Source organism: Ursus americanus, chromosome 34 (assembly GCF_024610735.1).
Source record: "Ursus americanus isolate L20-20 chromosome 34, mUrsAme1.1.p, whole genome shotgun sequence".
Classification (NCBI taxonomy): Eukaryota; Metazoa; Chordata; class Mammalia; order Carnivora; family Ursidae; genus Ursus; species Ursus americanus.
The window spans coordinates 4,243,965-4,267,710 of NC_142160.1; the positions used below are offsets into that span (position 1 = coordinate 4,243,965).

Below are 23,746 nucleotides of genomic sequence, written 5' to 3' on the forward strand. Positions count from 1 at the left end.
GGGGTGTCCACTAGGGAGTAAAAGATTTACAAAAACAAAACCCGCGGGTGTGATGCTTTGTGAAGCATGCGCTGTGCAGTGGATATCTCGCCATGGAATTATTTACGGCTTCATTAAGATGCATTCGTTTAAAAAGCCACATCTGAGAGGCACTGTAATATTTACGGACAAGAGGGAGCATGCGCTGAAGGAAATCTTATTGAAATCTCAACATTTAGAGGCTTTAAAAAATGCTGATGTTCTGTCGTGTTAATCCAGTGCTGTTAAGAGCAAAATTTTAAAAATCTTGTCATTTCTATATGTTAAATGCTGGCCTCTTTCCTGAAGAAAGATTCTGGCTAAGGGGTTGTCTTTGAGCCCTGACTTATTATGGTAAGTATGTCTGGATACTGAACAAAGCAAGTTTTTTGCTTTTTCAAAAAGAGAAAAGCAGTACGATGCTCAAGGTGATTAGATAAATACCTATATGAGGACAGAGAGATGGACGGACAGAATGGCAGATGAACAGAGATATGAGCAGATAGCAGTGCCAACAGCTTTTGGAGAATACCACTCTGCCACCTTCAGACTACCAGTTCAACGTGGTTTTTGCTCAGAAAGGTGCAGCCTACAAACCCCGAGAAGCATTCTTGAGTATTCTTGTCCAAGAACTCAGGGCAATGGGGCTCTATCTTACAAAAGCCTTCAGGATACTGAAGGCGGACTGTGAAAACTCCACTCATCATTCCCTCAACCAGTAATTACTAGGGCGCCTGCTCTGTGCCAGGGCCAAGCAGTGGGGCGGACTGTGAAAACTCCACTCATCATTCCGTCAACCAGTAATTACTAGGGCGCCTGCTCTGTGCCAAGCAGTGGCTCTTGCGCCCATGGATTCCAAGTGCTTCATCCCACTTTCTATTTGCAAAATCTTAAATGGTACTTCCAGCTTTCGAACAAGAAAGCATAAATTCACGTATCCACCTTTTTTCTCCAAATACAATTAAATAGCCTGGAAATCATCTGACAGAAAATGGCAAAGGGACTCTGAGAGTGGAAAAGAAGAAGGGGGACTGGTTGGGGACCGCAGGTCTTCAGGTGTGGTGATGCGCTGAGGTCTTTAATCTCCCATATGCCTCACATGGGTGCCAAAGAGGCCTGAAGCCTGGAACAGTCGATGGGCAGAGACAAACAAACAAGAAAGGCCTGGCAGAAGAACCAGAAAAGGAGGAGCCCAACAGAGCCCAAATGGGGGCTGCTAACCAACCATTCACAAGAGGACACAGCAGGGAGCCCGATTTGCCTTCAAAGCCCTGGTGGGCTGACCCAACCCCCACTCCGCACTTGGGAACTGCCTGATGGGCTGATCCTCCAAGGAGGCAGCCTTGGGACAGCCCAGCAGGTCTGTGCTCTGCACCTGGTGGCAGGAGAAGACCCAGGCCCAGTGGTTTAAGCCCCTCCCACCTCCCATGGCAGAAGGTGGCCTAGCAACACAGATTGCCCAGGAAAGCAACTTCCACCCTTTAAGGCAGCAACAAGGAGGACTGAGCGAGAGCCCCAGAAGTGCCAGAAGGAGCCCAGCCAGTAGCACCGTAAGGGCTCCAAAAACTAACCTCTCCCACAAAAGCAGGTCAGAATGTAGACAGTAAATGTAAACGGGGACACTTGCCTGCTAAAATAGAAGATTTAAATAGCATTAAGAGTGTCCTAACACTAGAACCAAAATTTTGTCCAGGATACAATAAAAATTCACTCATCATACTAACAACCAGGAAAACTAGCTTGAGAAAAAAAAATCACCGGATGCCAATACTGAAATGAAAGGATGTCAAAGTATTTGACAAGGATTTTAAAACTGTAATTAAGAATGTTTCAAGAGGGGCACCTGGTGGCTCAGTCCATTAAGTGCCTGCCTTCAGTGCAGGTCATGATCCTAGGGTCCTGGGATGGAGCCCCACATCGGGCTCCCTGCTCATCAGGGAGCCTGCTTCTCCCTCTCCTTCAGCCTGGTATTCCCCTTGCTTGTGCTCTGTCAAGTAAATGAATAAAAGTTAAAAAAACGTCTCAATAAACAATTACAAATTCTCTTGAGAAAAATGAAAAAATAAAAAAATCTCTGCAAAGAAATAGAAGTTAGAAAAACTCACTGAATGAACTCAATAGTAGAATGGAGCTGACTTTGGATAGAATCCATGAACCTGAAGACAGATCAATGGAATTTATTCAGTCTGAACAAAACAGAAAAAACAGACTGAAAAAAATGAATGGAGTCTCAGGGATCTGTGAAACAGATGTCTAACTAAGTATCCAAAATATCCAACATTTATCATCCAAGTTCCAGAAAAAAGAGAAAGAGGGTGTGGCTGAAACCATAGTCCAAGAAACAATAGTTGACATCTTCCCAAATTTGGCAAGAGACATAAAACTACAGATTCAAGATGCTTGGGGGAATCCAAATAGGATAAACCCAAAGAAATTCAATCAAAGACACGTCATTATTAAACTTCTGAAAAACTAAAGACAAAAAAAAATATCTTAAAAACCAGGGACAGATGATGCATTACCTGTACTGGAAGACGGAATTAATAATACCAGATTTTGGGACGCCTGAGTGGCTCAGTTGTTAAGCGTCTGCCTTTGGCTCAGGGCAAGATCCCGGTGTTCTGGGATCGAGCTCCACATCAGGCTCCTCCACTGGGAGCCTGCTTCTTCCTCTCCCACTCCCCCTGCTTGTGTTCCCTCTCTCGCTGGCTGTCTCTATCTCTGTCAAATGAATAAATAAAAATCTTTAAAAAATAATAATAATACCAGATTTTGCTTCTGAAACTGTCAAGGCCAGAAGTCAGTGATACATTTTTCTAAAAATAAAAGAAAAGATCTGTCAACCATGAATCCTATATTGGGCAAAACTATCCTTCAAAAATGAAGGAGAAGTAGACTTCTCAGATGAAGGAAAATTAAACGAATTTGGTGCTGGCAGACTTACCTTTAAAGATTGGTAAACAAAACACCCCAAACATTAAAAAAACATGTTAGGGATTGAATTGTGCCCCCTGCCCCCCATTCATATGTTGAAATCCAACCCCCAGTGTGACTGTATTTGGAGATAAGACCTTTACGGAGGTAGCTAAGGTTAAGTGAGGTTCTGAGGGTGGGGTCCTAATCTGATAGGGCCAGTGGTCTTCACAAGAAGAGGAAGAGGGACGCCTGGGTGACTCAGTCGTTAAGTGTCTGCCTTCGGTTCCGGTCATGAGCCCAGCGTTCTGGGATCGAGCCCCGCATCGGGCTCCCTGCTCAGCCGGAAGCCTGCTTCTCCCTCTCCCACTCTCCCTGCTTGTGTTTCCTCTCTCGCTGCCTCTCTCTCTGTCAAATAAATAAAATCTTAAAAAAAAAAAAAAAAAAAAAAAAGAGGAAGAGATTCCAGGGGTATGTGCACACAGAAGGCATTTGAGGACACAGGAGGGGGCAGCCTACAAGCCAAGGAGAGAGGCCTCAGGAGAAACGATGCCTTGCTGACACTTTGCCTTGGACTTGCAGACTCCAGAACTGTGAGGATGCACTTGGGCTGTTAAAGCCCCCAGGCTGTAGGATGAATCATGGCAGCCTGAGCAGACTAAAGCAGAAAATGACAACAGAAAGATGGTGGGACCTTCAGACAGGAAGACAAGGACAGTGGAATGAGAAGATACAGAGGCAAAGATAACAGACTGCTCTTCACCTCTTGAGTTTCTTTAATTATACTTTATGTTTGAAGTCAAAATTGTAACACCGTTTCATGTGGTGCTCAGTGCATGCAGTGGAAACACTTAAGACAATTATATTTAAGAAGTGGGGAGGGTCGGGGTGCCTGGGTGGCTCAGTTGGTTAAGTGTCTGCCTTCGGCTCAGGTCATGATCTCAGGGTCCTGGGATCGAGCCCCATGTAGGGCTGTCTGCTCAGCTGGGAGTCTGCTTTTCCCTCTGCCCCTCCCCCACTGCTTGTGCTCTCTCACTCTGTCAAATAAATAAAATCTTAAAAAAAAAAAAGGACATGGGGAGGATCAAAGATCTAAAGGGAGGTAAGGCTTCTACACTCAGAGAGTAGAACACGGAAAGAGCACAGGTAGTGGAATATCACAGGGGTATCAGGTCACAGCCAGCGAAACTGGCAGTAACGTTACACAAAGTGGCATGTAAAAAATATTATAAATAAAGAAGAATCTAATGCTGAATAATGTTCAAGTAACTGACAAGAAAGCAAGCAAAAAAAAAAAAAACCCTAAAAACAAAACAAAACAAAACAAAGGAATGAAAAAAGGGGACAAACAGAAAACAAAACACTAAAATAGCAGACTTAAGCTCTAACATATGAATGACTATTTTAAATACTAGTAGTATAAATATACCAATTAAAAGACAGAGATCAATTATTCTTCAGTAAAATTGGAAAAAATTAAGAGTGAAAAAGGTAGAGATAGAGTGGGTAACACACATGACTCAATCACTCGCAGTCTATAAGAAAAATGACTTCACAATAACGCCATAGATACCTAGGAAAGAAAAGGATGGGAAGGCTGTGTCATGCAAATATGAACTAGAAAAAAGGCAGAGTGACTATAATAACAAAAAAGGGCATCACAGAACGCTAAAGGGTCAGTCGACCCACCAAGATCCAGCAATCCTAAGTCTGTGTGTAGCACACAGCAAGGTTTCAAAACACACGAAGCAAAACCTGGTGGAAAAGAAAAGAGAACCACATAAATTCACAGTTGTAGCCGAGGATTTCAAGCTCCAGCTTAGAGTATTTGCTAACCAGCATGGCCCACTGGATTTGCCTGACATGATCAAATACTCCACCCAACAACAGCACAGTACACACCCTGTGCAAGTCTCACCGAACACTCACTGGGAAGAAAGGCCATATCCTCGTCATATAACTAACCTTAACCAACCTAAAAGAATTTTAGTTATACACAGTATGCTTTCTAATCACAATGGAATCAAATCAGAAATCAGTACGTTGGCTAATCGAACATAATAAAAATGTTTAAAGAATCAGTAAGTGAAAGACAATAGAACAATCTCCAAATTCTTGGAAATTCAACAACACACTTCTAAATTACCTGTGGGGCAGAGTGGAAGTCTCAAAGGAAACTTAAAAATAAAAATGAATGAAGTTGAATGAAAATTGAAATGAAATTGAAAATACAACATGTCAAAGTTTGTGGGGTTCAGCTAATATGGTGTTTACATTAGAAAGTAAATGTTTACATTAGAAAAGAGAAAATATATCAATCAATAATCTAAATTCTCAGCTCAAGAGGTTGGAAAAAGAAGAGAAAGGAAAAAATACAGCAACAAAAAAGGAAGTAGAAAGAATGAAATTCTTAAAAATGGCACAAAGCATTGAAAATAAAAACATAAAAATGAGAGAATTAGTAAAACAAAAAACATATTTGTCAAAAAAAATCAATAAAATTAACAAACCTTTAGCTCAGCTGACAAGGATAAGAAGAGGGAGAAGACAAATCACCAGTGTCAAAAAGAGAGAAGGACACCACAAAGGATCCTATATATAAATCCTATTATAAATCATAAATTTGTCACACGGGTCAGAAATTTGACAACTTAGAAGAAATGGACTAATGCCTTGAAAACCACAAACTACCAAAACCCAACAAGGTAAAACAGATACATGAATAGTCCTATAACCTTTAAAAAATAGGATCTGTAACTTAAAAGTTCCTGAGAAAAGAAATTTCCAGGTTCCAGATGTTTTCAAACAGAGAATTTCTCCAGCATAAAGAATGAACACCAATTTCACAAAACGTCTGCCAGTGAAGAGAAGAGGAGGGAACACTTCCCAACTCATTTTACAAGGTCACCATTACCTTGATACCAAGCAACAACAAAAAGGACCTACACATAAAGTTATACATCAACATCTCCCATGAATCTAGATGCGTAAATCCTCAACAAAACGGTAGCAGAATGAACCCAGCGACGTCTTAAAACAACTATTCACCATGATCATATGGGCTTTGTCCCAGGGATGCAAGGCTAGTTCAACATGCAAAAATCAACCAATGTAGGGGCGCCTGGGTGGCACAGCGGTTAAGCGTCTGCCTTCGGCTCAGGGCGTGATCCCGGCGTCCTGGGATCGAGCCCCACATCAGGCTCTTCCGCTATGAGCCTGCTTCTTCCTCTCCCACGCCCCCTGCTTGTGTTCCCTCTCTCGCTGCCTGTCTCTATCTCTGTCAAATAAATAAATAAAAAATAAAATCTTCAAAAAAAAAAATCAACCAATGTAATCCGTCACATCAATAGGCCAAATCAACTTGTGTGCCTCTTTCTGTCTTGATATCTGTTTCCCAGGGGATCCAAACTTCATTCATTTGCTAAGAGTTATATCCCAAGAATTCGGCAGCAACTTAAGTTGAGAAATGTAACAGAGAGATTTTAGATGGGTTTTCTTTATAATTCATTACAAGGTAAGGATGCCCAGCGCCGCTGCCACCATCCAACATTGTTCTGGAGATCCTGGGCAATGCTGTAACAAAAGAAAAAGACGTAAGAAGTATAATGACCATCTACCCAGAAAAAACAAAAGAACCACCAAACTACAGTTGACCCTTGCACAACATGAGGGTTAGGGACACTGACGCCTATGCAGCAGAAAACCCCCGTGAAGCTTCAGACTCCCCCAAAATTTAACTACTAATAGCCTACTCTTGACCAGAAGCCTTACTCAACACAGTTGATTAACACATGTTTTGTCTATTATGTGTATTATACACTGCATTTTGACAATAAAGCTAGAGAAAAGAAAATGTTATTAAGAAAATCATAAGAAATGTTATTAAGAAAATCATAAGAAAAATACATTTATAGTACTGTGCTGTATTTACTGGAAAAAATCTACATATCAGAGAACCCACGCATTTCAAGCCCATGTTGTTTAACTGTAAACAGTACAGGAGTTCAGCAAGTTTTCCAGATCAATTTACAATAATCGGTGGTCTTGTGCTCGCTTTGGCAGCACATATACTAAAATTAGAACAATATGGAGATTGGCATGGCCCCCACGCAAGGATGACACTCAGGTTAGTTAACTGTTCCATGTTTTTATTAAGGAGGGAGCCTGTGATGAGTACCGTGTTGTATGTTAAGTGCTGAACCACTAAATTCTACGCTTGAAACTAGTATTACACTGTACGTTAACTAACTGGAATTTAAATAAAAACAAGGGGGGTAGGAAAAAAAAAACTGATGGTCTTTCTCTATGCCAGCAATAACTGTACTAAATATAATAAAAGATACAAATTATGATGATAAAATATAAAATAACTAGAAATTATCCAAGAATCCAAAATCCTTCTATGGGGAAACAAAAACTCTAATAAAGGAGATTGAAATACAAAGATATTCTATGCTCTTAGATAGGCACATTTAATATTATAAGATGTTGATTCTTCCTAATTTAATCTATGAGTGAAATGCAGTATCAAGATTCCAACTGTTTTCAAAGGAACTCAACAAAATTATTTAAAAATACATACAAAGAGATCAAAATCTATGAATATTAAAGTGACTTTTACAGAAAACAAAGGGTGGGTGTGTCCTGCCAGATACTGAGACATGCTACAGGGCCTATTTTATTTTATTTTATTTTATTTATTTTATTTTATTTATTTTATTTTATTTTATTATTTTATTTTATTTTATTATTTTATTTTATTTTATTTTTCATTTTTTAAAGATTTTATTTATTTATTTGAGAGAGAGAGTGAGAGAGTATGGGCGGGGGTAGGCAGAGGGAGAAGCAGACTCCCTGCTGAGCAAGGAGCGGGACGCAGGACTCGATCCCAGGACCCTGAGATCATGACCTGAGCTGAAGTCAGACGCTTAACCAACTGAGCCACCCAGGCACCCAAGGGCCATATTTTAATAAAGACATACTGAAATTGACACAAGAACAGACGAATAGACCACGGGAAAAGGACAATTTGGAGATGACCCACGTTTGTGTGAGACTTGGTATAAGATAAAGTATAAAAATAGGGGCGCCTGGGTGGCTTCATCGTTAAGCGTCTGCCTTCAGCTCAGGGTGTGATCCCAGCATTCTGGGATCGAGCCCCACATCAGGCTCCTCCGCTGGGAGCCTGCTTTTTCCTCTCCCACTCCCCCTGTGTGTGTTCCCTCTCTCACTGGCTGTCTCTGTCAAATAAATAAAATCTTTAAAAAAGAAGAAAAGATAAAGTATAAAAATAAATTAATGGGGAAACAACAGACTGTTTATAGAGAATGACTTGGGAATACAGAATACAGAAGAAGAAAAATAAGATTGGGTCCCTACCTAAACTGGACCCAAGGGCAGACTCTAGATAAAATCCTGAATGTGAAAAACAGAGACTGGAAATCAATAGAGAGCAAAGAATACTAAAATGGGCTCAAACAAAAGCATAAACTGTAAGGAAAAAATAAATCAATGGCTCTCATTACATCAAAATTTAGGCTTCTGCTCAGTGAGAGAGATACAGCTGGCAGATCTTAAACAAGACGGCTGCATGAAACTATGTGAGTTATTGCCTAGCGTAAACTGGGAGCTAATAGAAAAATAAACCGGGGGGAGGGTAATTCAAATAGAAAAATGGGGAAAGGATATGTACAAAAGATTTTCAAAACGGGAGATTCTAATTATGACTTCGGGTTGATAAATGAGGAAATGGGGGCATAGAATTATTTAGACAAATGTTTTATTCTCCAGAAGGAACAAAAGGGAAATGCTTTAAGGGGCTGCCTCCTGATAGCGTGGCTGAGCATGGGAACTGCTGGGGTGGAAATCCTTCAATACAATTTGTTTTTTTTAACCATGTGCATGTTTTACTTTGCTGACATTTTTAAATGTAATTTTAAGTAGGCTCCACGCCCAGCATGGAGCCCGGCGCAGGGCTCGAACTCATGACCCTGAGATCAGACTGGAGTGGAGATCAAGCGTTGGATGCTTAACCCACTGAGCCACCCGGTGCCCTGACATTTTTATATTTTAAAAGAAAAGGAACTAACAGCAAAGAGTCTATGCACATCGTTCAAAAAGTAATCTCACTCAAGAGTCACCCCGACTGAAAACGTTGCATAAGAATGAAAATTTAAAAATATCCCCCAAATGATGGCAACATGTTCTTCTTCTCAGGATTATATATAATCAACAAACAGAAGCAGCACAATGAAAATGGGATCTTGCATAAAAAGCTGTGTGATTTGGTGTTTTTTTTCACTTAGCAGAATGTTTTTGTTTTTGAGATTCATCTATATTTTAACACATTAGCAGTAATTTCTTCCTAATGGCTGAGTTGTATTCCACTGTACAGACATAGCACCTTTTGTTTGCTCGTTCATCAGTTGGCAGACATTTGGATGGGTTCCAGTTTGGGTCTACTACGAGTAGCAGGCTATGAACATTCACGTACAGGTGTTGGTGTGAGCATGTTCTCATTTCTCTTGGGAGTAGAACTGCTGGCTCATATGGGAACGTTATGTTAACTTCTTAAAATACTGCCAAACTGGTTTTCCAAAGTAGTTGCACCATTTTACATTTTCACCAGCACAGTGTGAGGTTTTCATTTGTTCTCTACCTTGCCGATGGCTGGTATGATCTTTTTTATTATACTCATTCTAGTGGGTGTGGTATCTAGTGGTATCTTGGTAGTTTCGTTTTGCATCTTTCTAATGATTAATGATGTTGATTAGGTTTTCATGAGCTTTTTAGACACTAAACTGCTCTTGGTGAAATGTTTTCCACCATTTTAAAATCAGGATTTTTGATTTCTTATAATTTCTTTATATACATGAATACACTCCTTGATTATGTATGATTTGCAAATTTTCTCACAGTCGTGGCTTGTCTTCATTTCCTTCATTCTGCCCATTTGAGAGCAAATTTAAAACATTTTAAAACTTTTTTTTTTTTTTTGAGAGAGCAAGAGAGAGAGCAAGGTGGGGGGTAGAGAGGGAGAGGGAGAGAGAAGAGAGAATTTTAAGTAGGCTCTATGCCCAGCACAGGGTTCGATCTCACAACCCTGAGATCACAGCCTGAGCCAAAATCAAGAGTCCGATGCTTAACCAACTGAGCCACATGGGCACCCCTGGAAATTGAAAAAATTTTAATGAAGATTATCGATGTTTTTTTTTTTTTTTTGGCCCATGCTTTAAGAAATCTTTGCCTAACCAATGATTTAAAAGATTTTCTCCCATGCTTTCTCCTAGAAGTTTTATAGTATAGCCTGATACTTAGGCTTCTGGTCCATTATAAGTTGATTTTTGTAAATAGTGTGAGATAAGGGTCTACTTTATTTTTAAAGAATTTGAGAGAGCAAGCACAGAGAGAGAGTGGACACGAGAGGCGGGAGGGGCAGAAGGAGAGGCAGACTCCCTGCTGAGATCCCAGACTCTCCTGGGATCATGACCTGAGCCGAAGGCAGACCCTCTACCGACTAAGTCACCCAGGCGCCCCATGAGGGTCTACTTTACATCTGGGTGTCATCAAGGCAACACTCCGTCTTGATGGCTTGGGGGGGGGGACTCTGTTCCTTGCCCCTTCTGGCTTCTGGTGGTTGTTGGTGTTCCTCTGTTTGTGGCCACTCACTGCAGCCTTTGCCTGTCTTCATACAGCTTTGTCCTCTGGGGTGATTTCCTCTGTGTCCAAGGGTCATCTCCTTTGGCCTCTATCTTAGAAGGACATGTGTGATGGCATTGAGGGTCTTCCTCATTTCTGATATAGGCATTTAAAGCTACAAATTTCCTTCTAACCGCTGCTCTAGTTGTGTGACATAAATTTTGTTGTATTTAATCAGTTCCGAAGATTTAAGAAGCTTCCCTTGTGATTCTTCTTTGATCCATGAGTTATTTAGATACTTGGGGTTTTTCCAGTTTTGAGACTCTCTGACTTAATTGTGCTGTGAACAGAGAACATATACTTTATGATTTCAGCCTTTTAAAATTTATTGAGATTTGTTTTACAGCCCAGCATGTGGTTTATCCTGAAGGCTTTCATGTGCAATTGAAAAGACTATGTGTCCTGGAGTTTCTGAGTAGAATGTTCTACAAATGGAGGTAGGTTTGCTCAAGTTGGTTGATACTGCTGTCCAGGCCTTCTTTATATACTAATTTTCTTGCTGGTTGTTCTATCGGTTATGTAGGGTGGGCTTTTTCAAATCTCCGACTATTACTGTTAAATTATCTAGTCTTTCAATTATGCCAGTTTTGCTTTATGTATTTTAGGATTCTGTTTTTAGGAGCATATACACCTGTTTTATTTTCACTATGCATTGACACTTCTATCATTCCAAAATGTCTGTATTTGTAGTAGTATTTCTTGTTTTAAAAACCCATTATTTTTCTAATACTGATACCGGTGACTCCAACTCTCTTAGGTTCTTGATTTGCATGGCATATTTTTCATCTCACTTTCTACTTATTTCTGGCTTTGAATGTGAAGTATATCTCAGCACAGTTTAAATTTTAGAAAAAAATTTAGTCTGCCAACCTCAGCCTTTTGAATGAAATGTTTTGTCCATTTACGTTCTAATCCAATTATCTATATGGTTGGTGGGGTTTTGCTATTTGTTTCGTATTGATTTTTGTACCTCTGTTCTTCCTTTTACTGCTGTCTTTTGTGTTAAATATGTTTCCGTTTACTACTTTAATTCTGATTTCGCAGTTATTTCTTGATCAGATGAGGCTGTCCCCTAACAGATTCCTCAGGAAGGCTTATGAACACAGAACTGAGCTCTACCTTTAAACTGTTTTTCTACCAACTTCTTACTTGAAAGACTGTTTTTCTGGATATTTGATTCACATTTCTTTTCCCCTCAAATCTCTTGATAATGTTGCTCCACTTGTTTTGCTTTGTATGTTGCTTTTCAGAGGTGACTTCTTTTATGTGTGTTCCACCATCATTAAACTTTCTAGCCCATTTTCCTCTTTACAAGGCACTAGGTAGGAAAATGAAGTTTAGGTGCTCTCTACAGCATAATCCACATCAAGGGTGTGAGTTATGGATGATTTTATTTGATGTCCTCATAAGGACAGTGTTTTGGGAAGACAGAGATAACTGAGACGTAGGTGGCCATCGTCGTCCTCACACATTCTGTCTTCCGGAACACTACGGTTTTACGTCCACAAGGAAAGAGGGCATCAGGCCTGCACATCCGATGATTACTGTCTTATTTCATAGATTTAAAGATGCACCTGTTCCACACATGTAATATTTCTGTTATTGAAATGCATCCTATGACTGGCATATTACATTCCAGTGGTACATAAAACAGATGCATATTGTCCCGTTTGTAGAGTTCTACCTTTGAAATACTGCTCTCTTTTCTGTCCCAACTTGTTCAGAGCCCCACATTTCCTGAGTTGGAACCTAGCTGTAGACAAAAGAAAGGGAGCAGTTATTTGGCTCTTCTCACGACTGGGCAACTGTGCCGAATGAAAATGGTCCCCAAAAGGCTTCTGCGCTGCTCGCCCCAGCTGGGTCACCAACAGAGCCCTCCAGAACCCTCTCACAGTCTCTCAGAGAAATGTGTGCCCTGCTTCAGACTGGAGAGGAGTTTTCTCTCAGCATTCCACCTCAGTTTTATACAACTTTATTGTTCCTAGCATATACTTTTTGTGGTGTATATAACTGGATGTTGGTCACTGTGAAGTTTTAATAGAAAGACTTCAGTTTTGTTTTTTTGTTCAAAATGCTGATGTTCCCAAGGGCTGAGGTTCAACACCGTGTGTTGTTTCCACCATCTTTCCAGGAGCTTCTATCATTTTTAGAACATAGCAATGAATATGTAGATGTTGATATGCTGACTCAGAAAATACGATAAAAATAGCTGAAAAGTTGCTGTCACTATCTGCTAATGCAAACAACCGCTCAGGCATCCGTGCCGTCGTAGTGGCCCCGGCTCACACTAGTAGGAAGCTAGAGAGCTCCAGACACTACATACTGAAGAAAGGCACTAAGAAATTCAATTACTATTTTCTAAACACAGACACCGAGAATACCACCCTACACATGCAGAAAAGTTAAAATCAAGAGACTATACTATTGAATATATTACACATGGAAAGAGAAGGATTACCAGGAATGTAGGTTTATTTCATCAAAAAATAAAGCAAAAAGATTCATCCCCCAAAGAGAGTACTGTATCCTTTAAAGCAGCAGCAATCACAAGGCACATATGTACGAAATACCTCAAGCAAAATAGAAACTAAACATTAAAAAATATGTTATTTAACAAGATGCTGAAGACCATTTGTTAATATGAACATAGACTATAAAAATGGCATTCTTGTACATTTTTAAAAACAATTTTATTCCTTTACCTCTACTAAGAAAAGAAACAATGGTGTAATATGTACGCACTACCCTATGTGACCCTGCACAAACATTTACACAAACGAACCTGGTTTGCTAAAGAAAAAACAGATAGCTAAAGTACAGCTTAAAAACTTTATTTTTAGTGCGTTCACATTTTCAGATATTTGAAATTCATAAGCTAAAAGGAAAAGTAATTTTCCTTAGCTTAGAAAAAGACTGTAGTTCTATGTCCCTAGGCAAACCCACTTCACAAAAAAGGAATACATTCAAGATAGTCTAAAATATCAAGGACATGATTTCTATTCTAGGAACATCGCAGTAACCCTCCTCCTAAAACAGATTAGAAGTCAACACATAATAAATGTGAAGGTCAATTATATTAAAATAAAGTAGTATTTGATTTAAATTATTGATCACTTAGGAAATACAATGACTACTCATTCTCTGGTTAGGGATGTTAAAATTAGCTATTAGAAATGGTGTAACACCAATATTTAATATATATAAAAATGCTAGGATTCAAATATATTACAATGAAGAGTTTATCATAACCGCACAGAAAGTGTTTCCTTATATATTAGCCACCACTGAGCTGCACAGGACGAAGGCTGAAAACAATGCGGTTGAATTAGACCCTCAGGAATAGGTTTTGAGTCCTAGACGATGCGTGTTCCTCCAAGCGCTAACGCTGCAGAGACGTTATTCTAGGAACAGTTAAGAAGTGCTTGCGCGCTCCTTACCACCAGAGGGAGAGAAGATAAACTGGAGCTCCATTTTTAAACAACAAAAAAAGAATATAAAATACTAGTATAATAAAACATTTAAATAGTACTAAATAGCACAATTTAAATACCAGTTATATGCTGTCATTAGTCTTCTTCTTAAAAAAATCAGTTCCTGGGCTTTTAGATGTGTTTTCTTTTTAAAAATAACCAGCATCCTCCTCGTGGTTGGGCGCCGTCCACACCCATGCCGCCCGGTGGCCACCCTGCAGGTACACACAGGCCTCTCCCAGGTCACAAGGCAGTGACCAGAGGCCTGTGCGTGTGCCGCGTGGCAGCCGCCCGCCAGGCCCTAGGACCCGGCCTAAAGCAGCACAGCCTGGGCCACCTCCTTGATCGTGTGCGCAGCTCTCTCCAGTTCTTCGTCTGTTTGTTCCACTGTGACCACAACCCTAATGCTGAGAAATAACGACACAGAAAATCGTCAAAGGAGAGTCTGCGGCACCTGTTCTGTAAGTCAAGTTCTACTGGAACACAGCCCCACCCATTCGTGGTCCTATGTTTACAGCCACTTCCTCACTATGCAGCAGAGTCGAACAGTCGTGGCAGGGACTCTCCGGACCACAAGCCTGGACACGGACCGGCCAGTTACAGACGTCTGCCCCTCCTGGCCTCACTGGTGGTGCACCTAGTCAGGGAACCTCGTGGTGGGGCTCCGCCTGGGGGCTGCCGGGACCCCTGCCCTTTACCTCATCTACTGCAGCACGCAGCATCAGGCCCAACTCTGGAATTCAACATTTCTCAGATCAATGAGTGCCTGCATGCCCACACCCATTCACAATTCAGTAAGTCATGTGGAAGCTCTGTAACACTTTGAGGAAAGGCAGAAATTTTTAGGTTTTCGGGAAACTGAAGACCAAAACTATCAGTCTGACAGGGCGGTTCAACCTGTTCTCCCCCACTTCCCTCTGCAAACATCTGTATCATCCACTGGACACTTTCACTGAGCTGTACTGCGCTGGGCAGGGAGCCCCGAGGGCACAGAGCAAGTGCAGCCCGTTCTCCTGAAACACAGGATCACGGCTTCGCCTGGGTGTAATCAGTCATGAAAGGGCAGGATCTTTAGGGCACGTCCGAGCTGCTGCCAGTGGTCTTCCAGAATCCCAGTCTGGCCCTGTGTGTCTGCAGTACTCAGGACTCGAGAGTCGCCCCCGACCCCCTGGGCCTTCCCCGTTCTCCAGGGCCCCCCGCGTGTCCCTCTCACGCTTGTGCTCTAGCTCCCCAGATGCACCCGAGGGTCTCCACACCACTGCACACCTGATCGAAGGTGGTACCGATGAGTCTGTCTGACGTACTTGACCTTTTGGGCTTGGCTTGAGCATTACCTGCCCTCGGAAGCCTGAGTCCCTTCCAGGCCAGAATGAATCAAGCCCTCCTCCTCTGACCTCACCGACCTCGTGCTATGACCCTGAGCGCTTCGTGCTCTGGGCGTCGACCTCCTTCGGCTATACTTGAAGTGCTGATGACTGAGCACCAATCTTAAACCAAGAGTCCAAGTGCTCTCCTCCCATGTGCAGCTTCTTGAACCTCTCTAGATCTTCCCCACTGTTGCCTTCCTCTCCCCGGGTGGTTTATACATGTTTGCCAGCTGAAGTACCATGCGGCGCTCCAGCCAGCAGTGGGGTCAATGCCACCGTCCGGATGTGCCCCTCCCACAGGACGGCCCTCACGGCGGACATGGCCGGCACAGCACGTGCAGCTTAGGGTCACGGTAGACCGCTGCGGATCAGAACTTCGGCTGTCCCAGATCAGCCCTGGGGTCTCAGACACTTCTTTGAGTTAAATGAAGGGTACAGTGAGTCCTGGGGGGGCTTTACAGTTAAAAATGTAAAATGGCTAGTTTAAGAACAGGAAACATGATGTACTATACTTGAGTATAGTACGCATTCTTCCTCATCCTGTGACAGTCTTTCAAACATTTTCAGAACAAAACACATTTTATACAGAGTTCTGGAAGAAGGAAAAACAAGTCAGGTCACATTTTAACATCCACCAACCTTGGAGGAGGGAGGCACTTCTCTTCTTTCTCCAGGTAGCGTGCCTGGGTTAATGCGATGCTTCTGTCCATGCACTGTATGAAGAAGAGGGACACGTTTGCAAGCTGGGCCGCGGACGCTGTGCTCATTACATCAGGAAGGTGCTCTGAAATGCTATCCCTAACCACAGCAGTTACATCTGCGAGAAGGCGAAAACGGCAATACCAGGACACTGTCCGGAGCAGCCCCAAGCGGTACGACGGTCCTGCTGCAGCGCCCTCCTGCAGGACCGCCCAGAGCACCACCGCGAGCTGTGTGGCTGTCCAGCACTGCGAGACAGGGCTCGTGCCACCGCGAGACCCAACTTTTAATTTTACTCAATTTAAATAGCCACCGGTAGCTAGGAGTTTCCATTTTAAACAAAGCAGAAGTAGGACATGTGGAAATAGTCCCAGCAAAGCCCTGGAAACTAACCAAAAGCTGGACTTAATAGTAACACCAGGTGAACGGTTTCAGAGACAAACTGTTCACACTTCAGATATTAGCAATTCCTCTGATTTCCACGGGCTACCTTCGAGCTGGTGCTACCGGGCTAGAACAGTCTGGGTCCATTTTTTGCATAGCTTTTCCATACCTTAACCACTTGTCAATATTTTTTAAAAATTCAAACATTCTCTATCAAAATAAAGAAAGTATAAAAATCAGACTGAAGTCATGGCTTATCAGGGTTTTTTTCTGGTTGATGAAAATGCTTTGGAATGAGGTGGGTGTACAGCCTTGTGAGTGTACTCAAAACCACTCAACTGTATTAGTTTAAACGGGTGAAATGTTTTGGTCTCTGAATTATATTTAAAAAAGCATCAGTCAGAGCAAGGGGACGCATACAGAAAGGGATAAGCATCCCCAGGGCCGGGCAGTGAGGGTGTCTGGCTGGGGATGGGCCACGCCGTCCGCCGCCAGGCTGGCTTCCCGCTGCCAAACCCCCTTCGGCAAACACCAGCAGGCAACACGGCAGACTCTTACTGATGCTGCATCTGGAGTGTACTTGGAGGAGTTAACTCCTCCCGAAAACATCTGGACTGGCTCTGTTCCTAGCCCTGGCTAGCTAAGAAACATTATAAACCATCGCTCAGTTTGTAAAAACAGTGTCTTGTCAAGCAACTCAACAAGAACTTGGCAAGAGCTCTGCATTCTGCAAAGCTCACGCGAAAGTCTGCACCACAGCCACCTCCTCTCCCCCCAACACAGACCAGACAGTGAAGCAGAGCTCCAGAGGAGGACGTAAAGACACTGCAAGACCTCCCTTTGTTACGCAAATGCAGTTTGAAGACTGTATTTTGTCCCCCCCAACCCCAGGCCCTGCTCTCTGATTCAGCTCTCAGGAGGACTGCATGGAGACAGCCGGCCTCGGGCCGGGGCCTCATATGGAGACGCATCGGTGAGCTGCGCAGACTCTCACTTTCTCTTCCGTTTTGAGGACAAGACACACAAGTGTGGCCTGTGTATCCGACGCTTCTCTCGCCTGCCCTCTTCAGTGTCTCTGGCACAAACAGAAGGAAGACCCCACTGCTGAGGTCTCTTGAGGAAGGAACTGAGGGGGCTCTCACGTGGAATGAGCGCCCTGGCAGCAGGGATGGCGCACATCCCACGGCGTGGAGCAGGTGCAGAGAGCCATCCTGAGGGGGGCCGGAGGAGACTGGGGTGATGGGGCTCGCGGCTCTGAGAGGCTGCTCTGTAGCGGTCCATAGGTCCTTAGGGTGTAAGCTCAGCTGTCACACAAAGCCAGTGTGCCAGCTCTTCCACTGCTGTGTCCATTTAGCTTGCATTTAATTTATAAACTATTCCGGTGCCACATCTGTGTAAGAACCCTAACCACAAGGATGATGTACTTCCTTTTACGTCTGCGTATACTCACATGACATTACAGTAAAAGTGCCAAGGCGGTAAAAGTTGCCTCTGGGATGTTTCTTCCCGTGAGAGGGAGTCTGGCTTTCTTCATGCTTGCAGAGCTGTACCCAAGGGGACACCTGTGGCACCTCTGCACTCAGAAGGCGAGAATCACTGCAGCCTGACTGCTCATAATCTCATGCATTTCTGTAGTTAGGAATCTCAGATTCTGTGTTTGGTTTTGTTTTATAAGATGACTGACTCCAGAAGGCCACAAACTGCAGGAAGCTCTCCACTATCCGTCCTTCCAGGTGAAGTGGTTCACGCTGTAGGACACAGGACAGCTAAAGCAAGCTGGGAAGCAGAGGCTGGCATCACCCCTGGTCTCCATACTGAGCAGCCATGTGACCAGGGAGAGAGGCCTGACCCCCTGGCCACAGCCGGGCAAAGGCACACAATAGAGGACAGCCATCACCCTGACACCCGGAGGCAGGCCTCGGAGCAGGAGCCCCTGAAAGGAACCGTCAGAATGAGCAGCACAGGGAGGCAGAACGAAGCCTGCTTTCATTCTCAAACGCATGCTAGCTGTACTGAAGAGTCAAGTAAAGGCAGAGCCACTGTGAGGGGGAAGGAGGAGCTGCACGGAGGCGAGTGAGCGGGGCAGGGCTCCAGGACACACAGCTCTACTGAGCACAGAACGGCAAGCGGTCTTCCCCAGAAAGGCATTTCTCAGCTAATAACTAAGGTACAATTAGTAGTAAAATCATTTCCAGGAGAGAAAGATATTTAAATCAACCTCCAAATTAGGCCTGGTAAAGGAGTGAGTGGTCTTTCTTCCTTCCCGGTTACAAGAATACTTTGACCTGTCTCTGGGCTATGTTGGGGGTTCAGCCCAGACAGCTGTCCAGTGCTCTGTGGGATCGTGACTCATAATGCCACCCCACCCACATGTATGAAAGCCTGGCTTTGGACGTGCTAAGCAAATGGGTTTTCTGGAAGGCCAATCATTAGACATTTAAACACTGCGTGGGTTCAGGGTAGAAGAACTACATACTTACATGATTTACAATCTCTTGAAGGAGTTTAACGTCTTTGTCTCGAGACCCAGTGCTGTCTGTTAGTTGTAGGTGAAATGCTGGAGAAAGTGACTCCCCCACAACTTTTAACCCAGAAATGCTGAAAGGAAACACACACGCAAGCATTAAGTCCCTTCCGGGCACAAGGATATCCCACATCTAAGTAACTGTACAAAGTCTGCATTAATGAATGGAACGAAAGCTTGTGGCTTTTCCAGGAAGCATCATGTGGTGGCTCCACTCCCAAGAGAGACAGCTGAAATCCATGCTCTGGGGAGGGGTCTCTAGTCTAGGATCCGCCTACAGAGCTACTCGAGTGTGGCTGGGAAGGCGGTTCCCTGTCCTGGCGGACACCTCTGACTCACACCTGTGGCTCACACTTGCAGGCCGATCCCTCCTCCTGGGCCTGCAGGCCCCCTCATCTGCCCCTCTCCCTGTATCCTGCAGCTGGCCAGTAAGCCAGATCCCAGCCTGAGGACCACTTCCTGGGGCCTCCCTCCCAAATCACTCCTCTAGGGAAGCATCTATACCACTGTTTCCTATTATTGTTTCCTTCATGACTACTTACTAATGATAATGTTCCCTTGTTCATTATCTCAGTCTTTAGTTGTATCTTGTCTTTCATAAATTTATAGGGATGAATTCTGATATTAAAAACACTGCATTTTGACCATCAGAAGTATGTTTAGATTGTATAGTTCCTCTCTTATTTGCATGTTTTCTGTTAAGTTTTACTTGAATTATGACTATTCTCTTCTTTCTTAGGATTTAACAGCACAGACATTTGCAGCTTCTCAGGGAGGGAAAGAGATTTCTTTAGGGGTGAAATTCTGTATTTTCAAATGATTATTACAGATGTCAAGAGAACTGCAGGTCAAGTTCATTTAAAGTTCATTTTTATCCGACACTAATAATACTTTGATTTTTGACTCATCTCCTAGGCTACAAATGGTGACACATGGCTATTTGAAATTGAGCTCCTAGGCTACAAATCTCCTAGGCTACAAATGGTGACACATGGCTATTTGAAATTGAGCTAACCATATTTTAATTTTTTAAAATTAAAAAAAAAAAGCTTATATTTATTTGAGAGAGAGAGAGCACACGCACGCACATGAGCAGGGGGAGTAGCCGGCAGAGGGAGAAGCAGACTCCCTGATGAGCAAGGAGCCCGATGTGGGGCTCAATCCCAGGACCCCAGGATCATGATGTGAGCTGAAGGCAGACCCTTAACCATCTGAGCCATCCAGGTGCCCCTGAACTAATCATTTTAGATTGCCTCCATTTAGCTAGCTTCACTTAGAAATATTTGCTTTTCCCTTAGAATGAAATTAGCACAAAAAGCAATTCGCAGCACATTTGATTCCTTAAACACATTTAGGACTCACCGAGCTTTACTGAATGACTACTGTGTGTCAAGCATCACGCGAGGTGCCAGATGCCAACTTCACCTGCCTTTCAAAAACCACTAATGAGCGCTATAATTTGTGTCTCTTTCCTGGTATCCCACCAGGACCTCTCAATAAACCAGGCTGCAGAACAGTGCAGAAAAAAGACACTGTAATCAAATAGGGATTTACTCCAGAAGGCAAGCATGGTTTAACACCAGAATAATTATAACAATGTAATTCAGCATAAGACAAATCTATGATTTTTTTAAAAAAGCCTCCAAATCTAGGAATAATTTGATAAATACCACTTACAAGAAACCTTATAGTATGACATTTCATACTTAATGAAGAAATGCTTTTATACTGTGAAGGACAGGTGTGTCACTACTATGACAAAAGCATGTCAGGAACCTATACCAACGCAGTAAGAGAAGAAAAAGAACTAAGATGTCTAAGAATCTGGAAGGAAGAGAGAACCATTATTCAGATAACGAACTTTTATATACATCATCCTAAACAGAATGAAACAAACCACTAGAAGGAGTTTGGAAAGACTGCCGGATATCAGGTCATGAGGACAAAGTGCAAACTCCAGCTACACGGAGAGGCAGCAACAGGCTAGCAGCTGGAGGAGAAGGCGGGGTCTTCAAGGGAAAACGGCAGTGAAGAGACAAGAGGGTGAGGTGTACTCAGTGCTAATCAAATGACTCTGGAAAGGCTGACAAAAGAGAGGGGACAGAAAAAGGTGCTGGGCATTTGAGGGGGCAGAGCTATGACAGCAGGAGGCAATTTCTTTTCTTTTCTTTTTTTTTTAAAGATTTTATTTATTTATTTGACAGAGATAGACAGCCAGCGAGACAGGGAACACAAGCAGGGGGAGTGGGAGAGGAAGAAGCAGGCTCCCAGGGGAGGAGCCTGATGTGGGGCTGGATCCCAGAACACCGGGATCACGCCCTGAGCCGAAGGCAGACGCTTAACGACTGAGCCACCCAGGCGCCCCAGGAGGCAATTTCTTCAGCCGTAACCCACGGGAAGACTGGTTTGGATGCCTGCATGTATAGTGATTTGTGAGGGAAGATGCGAGAGACCAAGGGACAGCAATGAAGCCAGGCTGTCTGCTGACATGGGTGGAGTGCGGACAGGGGGCTGGGGACCTGGGAGGGGAGAAACGTGGGAAAGAGTGGGGACGGTGGAGGGATGGGCTTACAAGACAGACATAATAACAGCCCCAGACAGAATGAAGGGCACCTGAGGCTGGTGCTCCTGAATTTACAGTGACCCCACCATGCTGTGCTGTGCTGGCATATTAATATTTTATAAACCAAAGTAACTGGAACCAATACAAATAACATCTCCTAACCATAAATCATGCAAGAACTTTTGTTACTATCATGGAGACACACCCAGAACTTTAATTACCTCTGCCCCTACTTTATCTGGAACAGCTGTGATCTGCTCATTTACTCACTGTCCTTGTCCTTTAGAGAAGCTTCGAGTTTCCACATCTGTCAATAGGCAGGACTTTCATGATTGAAAAGACATGTTTCCACCTTAGGAAAGGCAAAAGGAAATACCTCGGGCAACATGAGATCATTTTCTGTAAGACCAGGAATCTGCCTGAAGGTGTCACCAACTCGAATTTTTTCTCCATTCCAGAGGAATCTTAAAGAGCTACTCTTGTGTAGTCAAGACAAACACAAGTAAAAACCTGTAAGGTTCATTTCAATTTTACCTGTCTTTCTTATAGTAAATTAAAATAAAACTTAGTAATTTTCTAAAAATTATGGCCAGGATGAACCCACTGTCACCTAATTCCATAGCATATAATGGTATCATTTTATCTGTACAGATGTGGAGAGATTCTCCCATGTTTACCCGAGCTATTTCTGGTGGCAGCATGTCTGGTGGTTATTTTCATCTTTGTACTGTATGCACTGCTATAGTATCAGTGAGCTTGTATCCTTTCTAGAAAAACAAAGTCATGGTTCTTCAACCACAAAATGGATGTTCTGGCTTCAAGCCCACAGACAAATCTGACTGAAGAGAGTTTCTCCTTCCTTGTTGTAATTCAGTCGAACTGATCCAAGCCTATTAGATATACTCAAAACCAAAGAGGTGACATGCAAAATTTTTCATTAGTTGTTTAAATGTGGTACAGACAGAGTTTAAGCTGGTTGAAAATATATAAAACTCACCCTTGTAAAGCTTTATGAATTCGTGCGCATTTTTCCTTCAACACTAAAAAAATACCTGTAAAAAAAAAAATGCACTTGTTAGTATATCTGGAAGATCTGATATTATTCAAATAAAAATATTTTTAAAGATATTTAAAGTTCAAGTTCACCAATTCAAAAATGTCACAAACCCTCCTACAGACTACTAGCACACAGACAGAAATACTTCTGAAGGCCCAAGCCCCAGTCTTCAGCACACACGTCCTGGCAGCCCCTCTCCCACTTTCTGCAGAATCTGGGATGAGGTTTTTCACAACAAAACAATGGCTCTTGTTCTCATCTGATTCTACAAATAATCCGGCTAATAAAAGGGTACAAACATATTACTTATTGCTGGACCCTTAACAATTTGGTAAAAGCCACTATAGTAATGTTTACTATCTTGTCCTTGATATTTTCACTTTATTCATGGAAAATTAAAAAACTAAAATATATAATCAAGAGGCAGGAGGGCCAGGCCTTCTGACAAGCAAGCATACTAATGTGCACCCAGGAACAGGCACATTTCCTGATTCTCTGAATTAAAACTATTAAGAATTTAGAAATTTTAAAAATTCTAAATTTAGAAATACCAGCTAAGACTTGCTTTTCATTTCTGTTTTAGGATTTGTGAGGAGTGGTATCACAGCCTAAAGGTACATTTGAAATTTAGTCAAATTGGCCCATTAAGGAAGCTTTAAGGGCTGGTAACTGGGTTTGGCTTTAGTATCAACTCATGAGTCAAAGGCTGAAGGAAAAAAAAGGATAAGCTATAAATGATATGTACTGAGAATCAGCAGCACACTTCAGCTAACTTCTCCAGTGACAACTAGTCCAGAGGTGACTCCTCCTCCTGGCGTTGCTGCCCATCCTGGGAGCCAGCCCCACGTTGGCTCTGGCTTGTCTCCTGGGTGGGAGAGAAGCTCTACACTGAATTCCTGAGGCAGGACGATGTCTTCACTGTCACCGTTCTATAAACCCCAGGTAACGTCACTCGGAGGCTCTGTGTGGGAAACACTTTCCCTCTAGTGAATTCCTTCAAAAGCACGCCAACAGCCTGGCTGACGTCACCTTCGGTGCCTGGTATCCTGGGTT

The 23,746-nt window shown here is 42.9% G+C and overlaps 1 protein-coding gene and 1 non-coding gene across 2 annotated transcripts in view; one reads left to right on the forward strand and one right to left on the reverse strand.

Moving 5' to 3' along the window:
- Nucleotides 1-6,977: 6,977 nt before the first annotated feature.
- LOC123776562 (U6 spliceosomal RNA) lies at nucleotides 6,978-7,081 on the forward strand. The gene has a single exon (XR_006775392.2). It is a non-coding gene; the product is annotated as a U6 spliceosomal RNA (small nuclear RNA).
- Nucleotides 7,082-13,083: 6,002 nt separating this feature from the next.
- Nucleotides 13,084-23,746, reverse strand: part of SPTLC1 (serine palmitoyltransferase long chain base subunit 1) — a 52,724-nt gene continuing 42,061 nt past the window's right edge. Inside the window, exons 12-15 of the mRNA XM_045772405.2 lie at nucleotides 22,634-22,688; nucleotides 19,030-19,147; nucleotides 16,106-16,179; nucleotides 13,084-14,506 (exon numbers count right to left, since the gene is read on the reverse strand). Coding sequence (XP_045628361.1) covers nucleotides 14,413-14,506; nucleotides 16,106-16,179; nucleotides 19,030-19,147; nucleotides 22,634-22,688 — 341 coding nt within the window. The 3' untranslated portion in view covers nucleotides 13,084-14,412. The remainder of the gene's footprint in view (nucleotides 14,507-16,105; nucleotides 16,180-19,029; nucleotides 19,148-22,633; nucleotides 22,689-23,746) is intronic.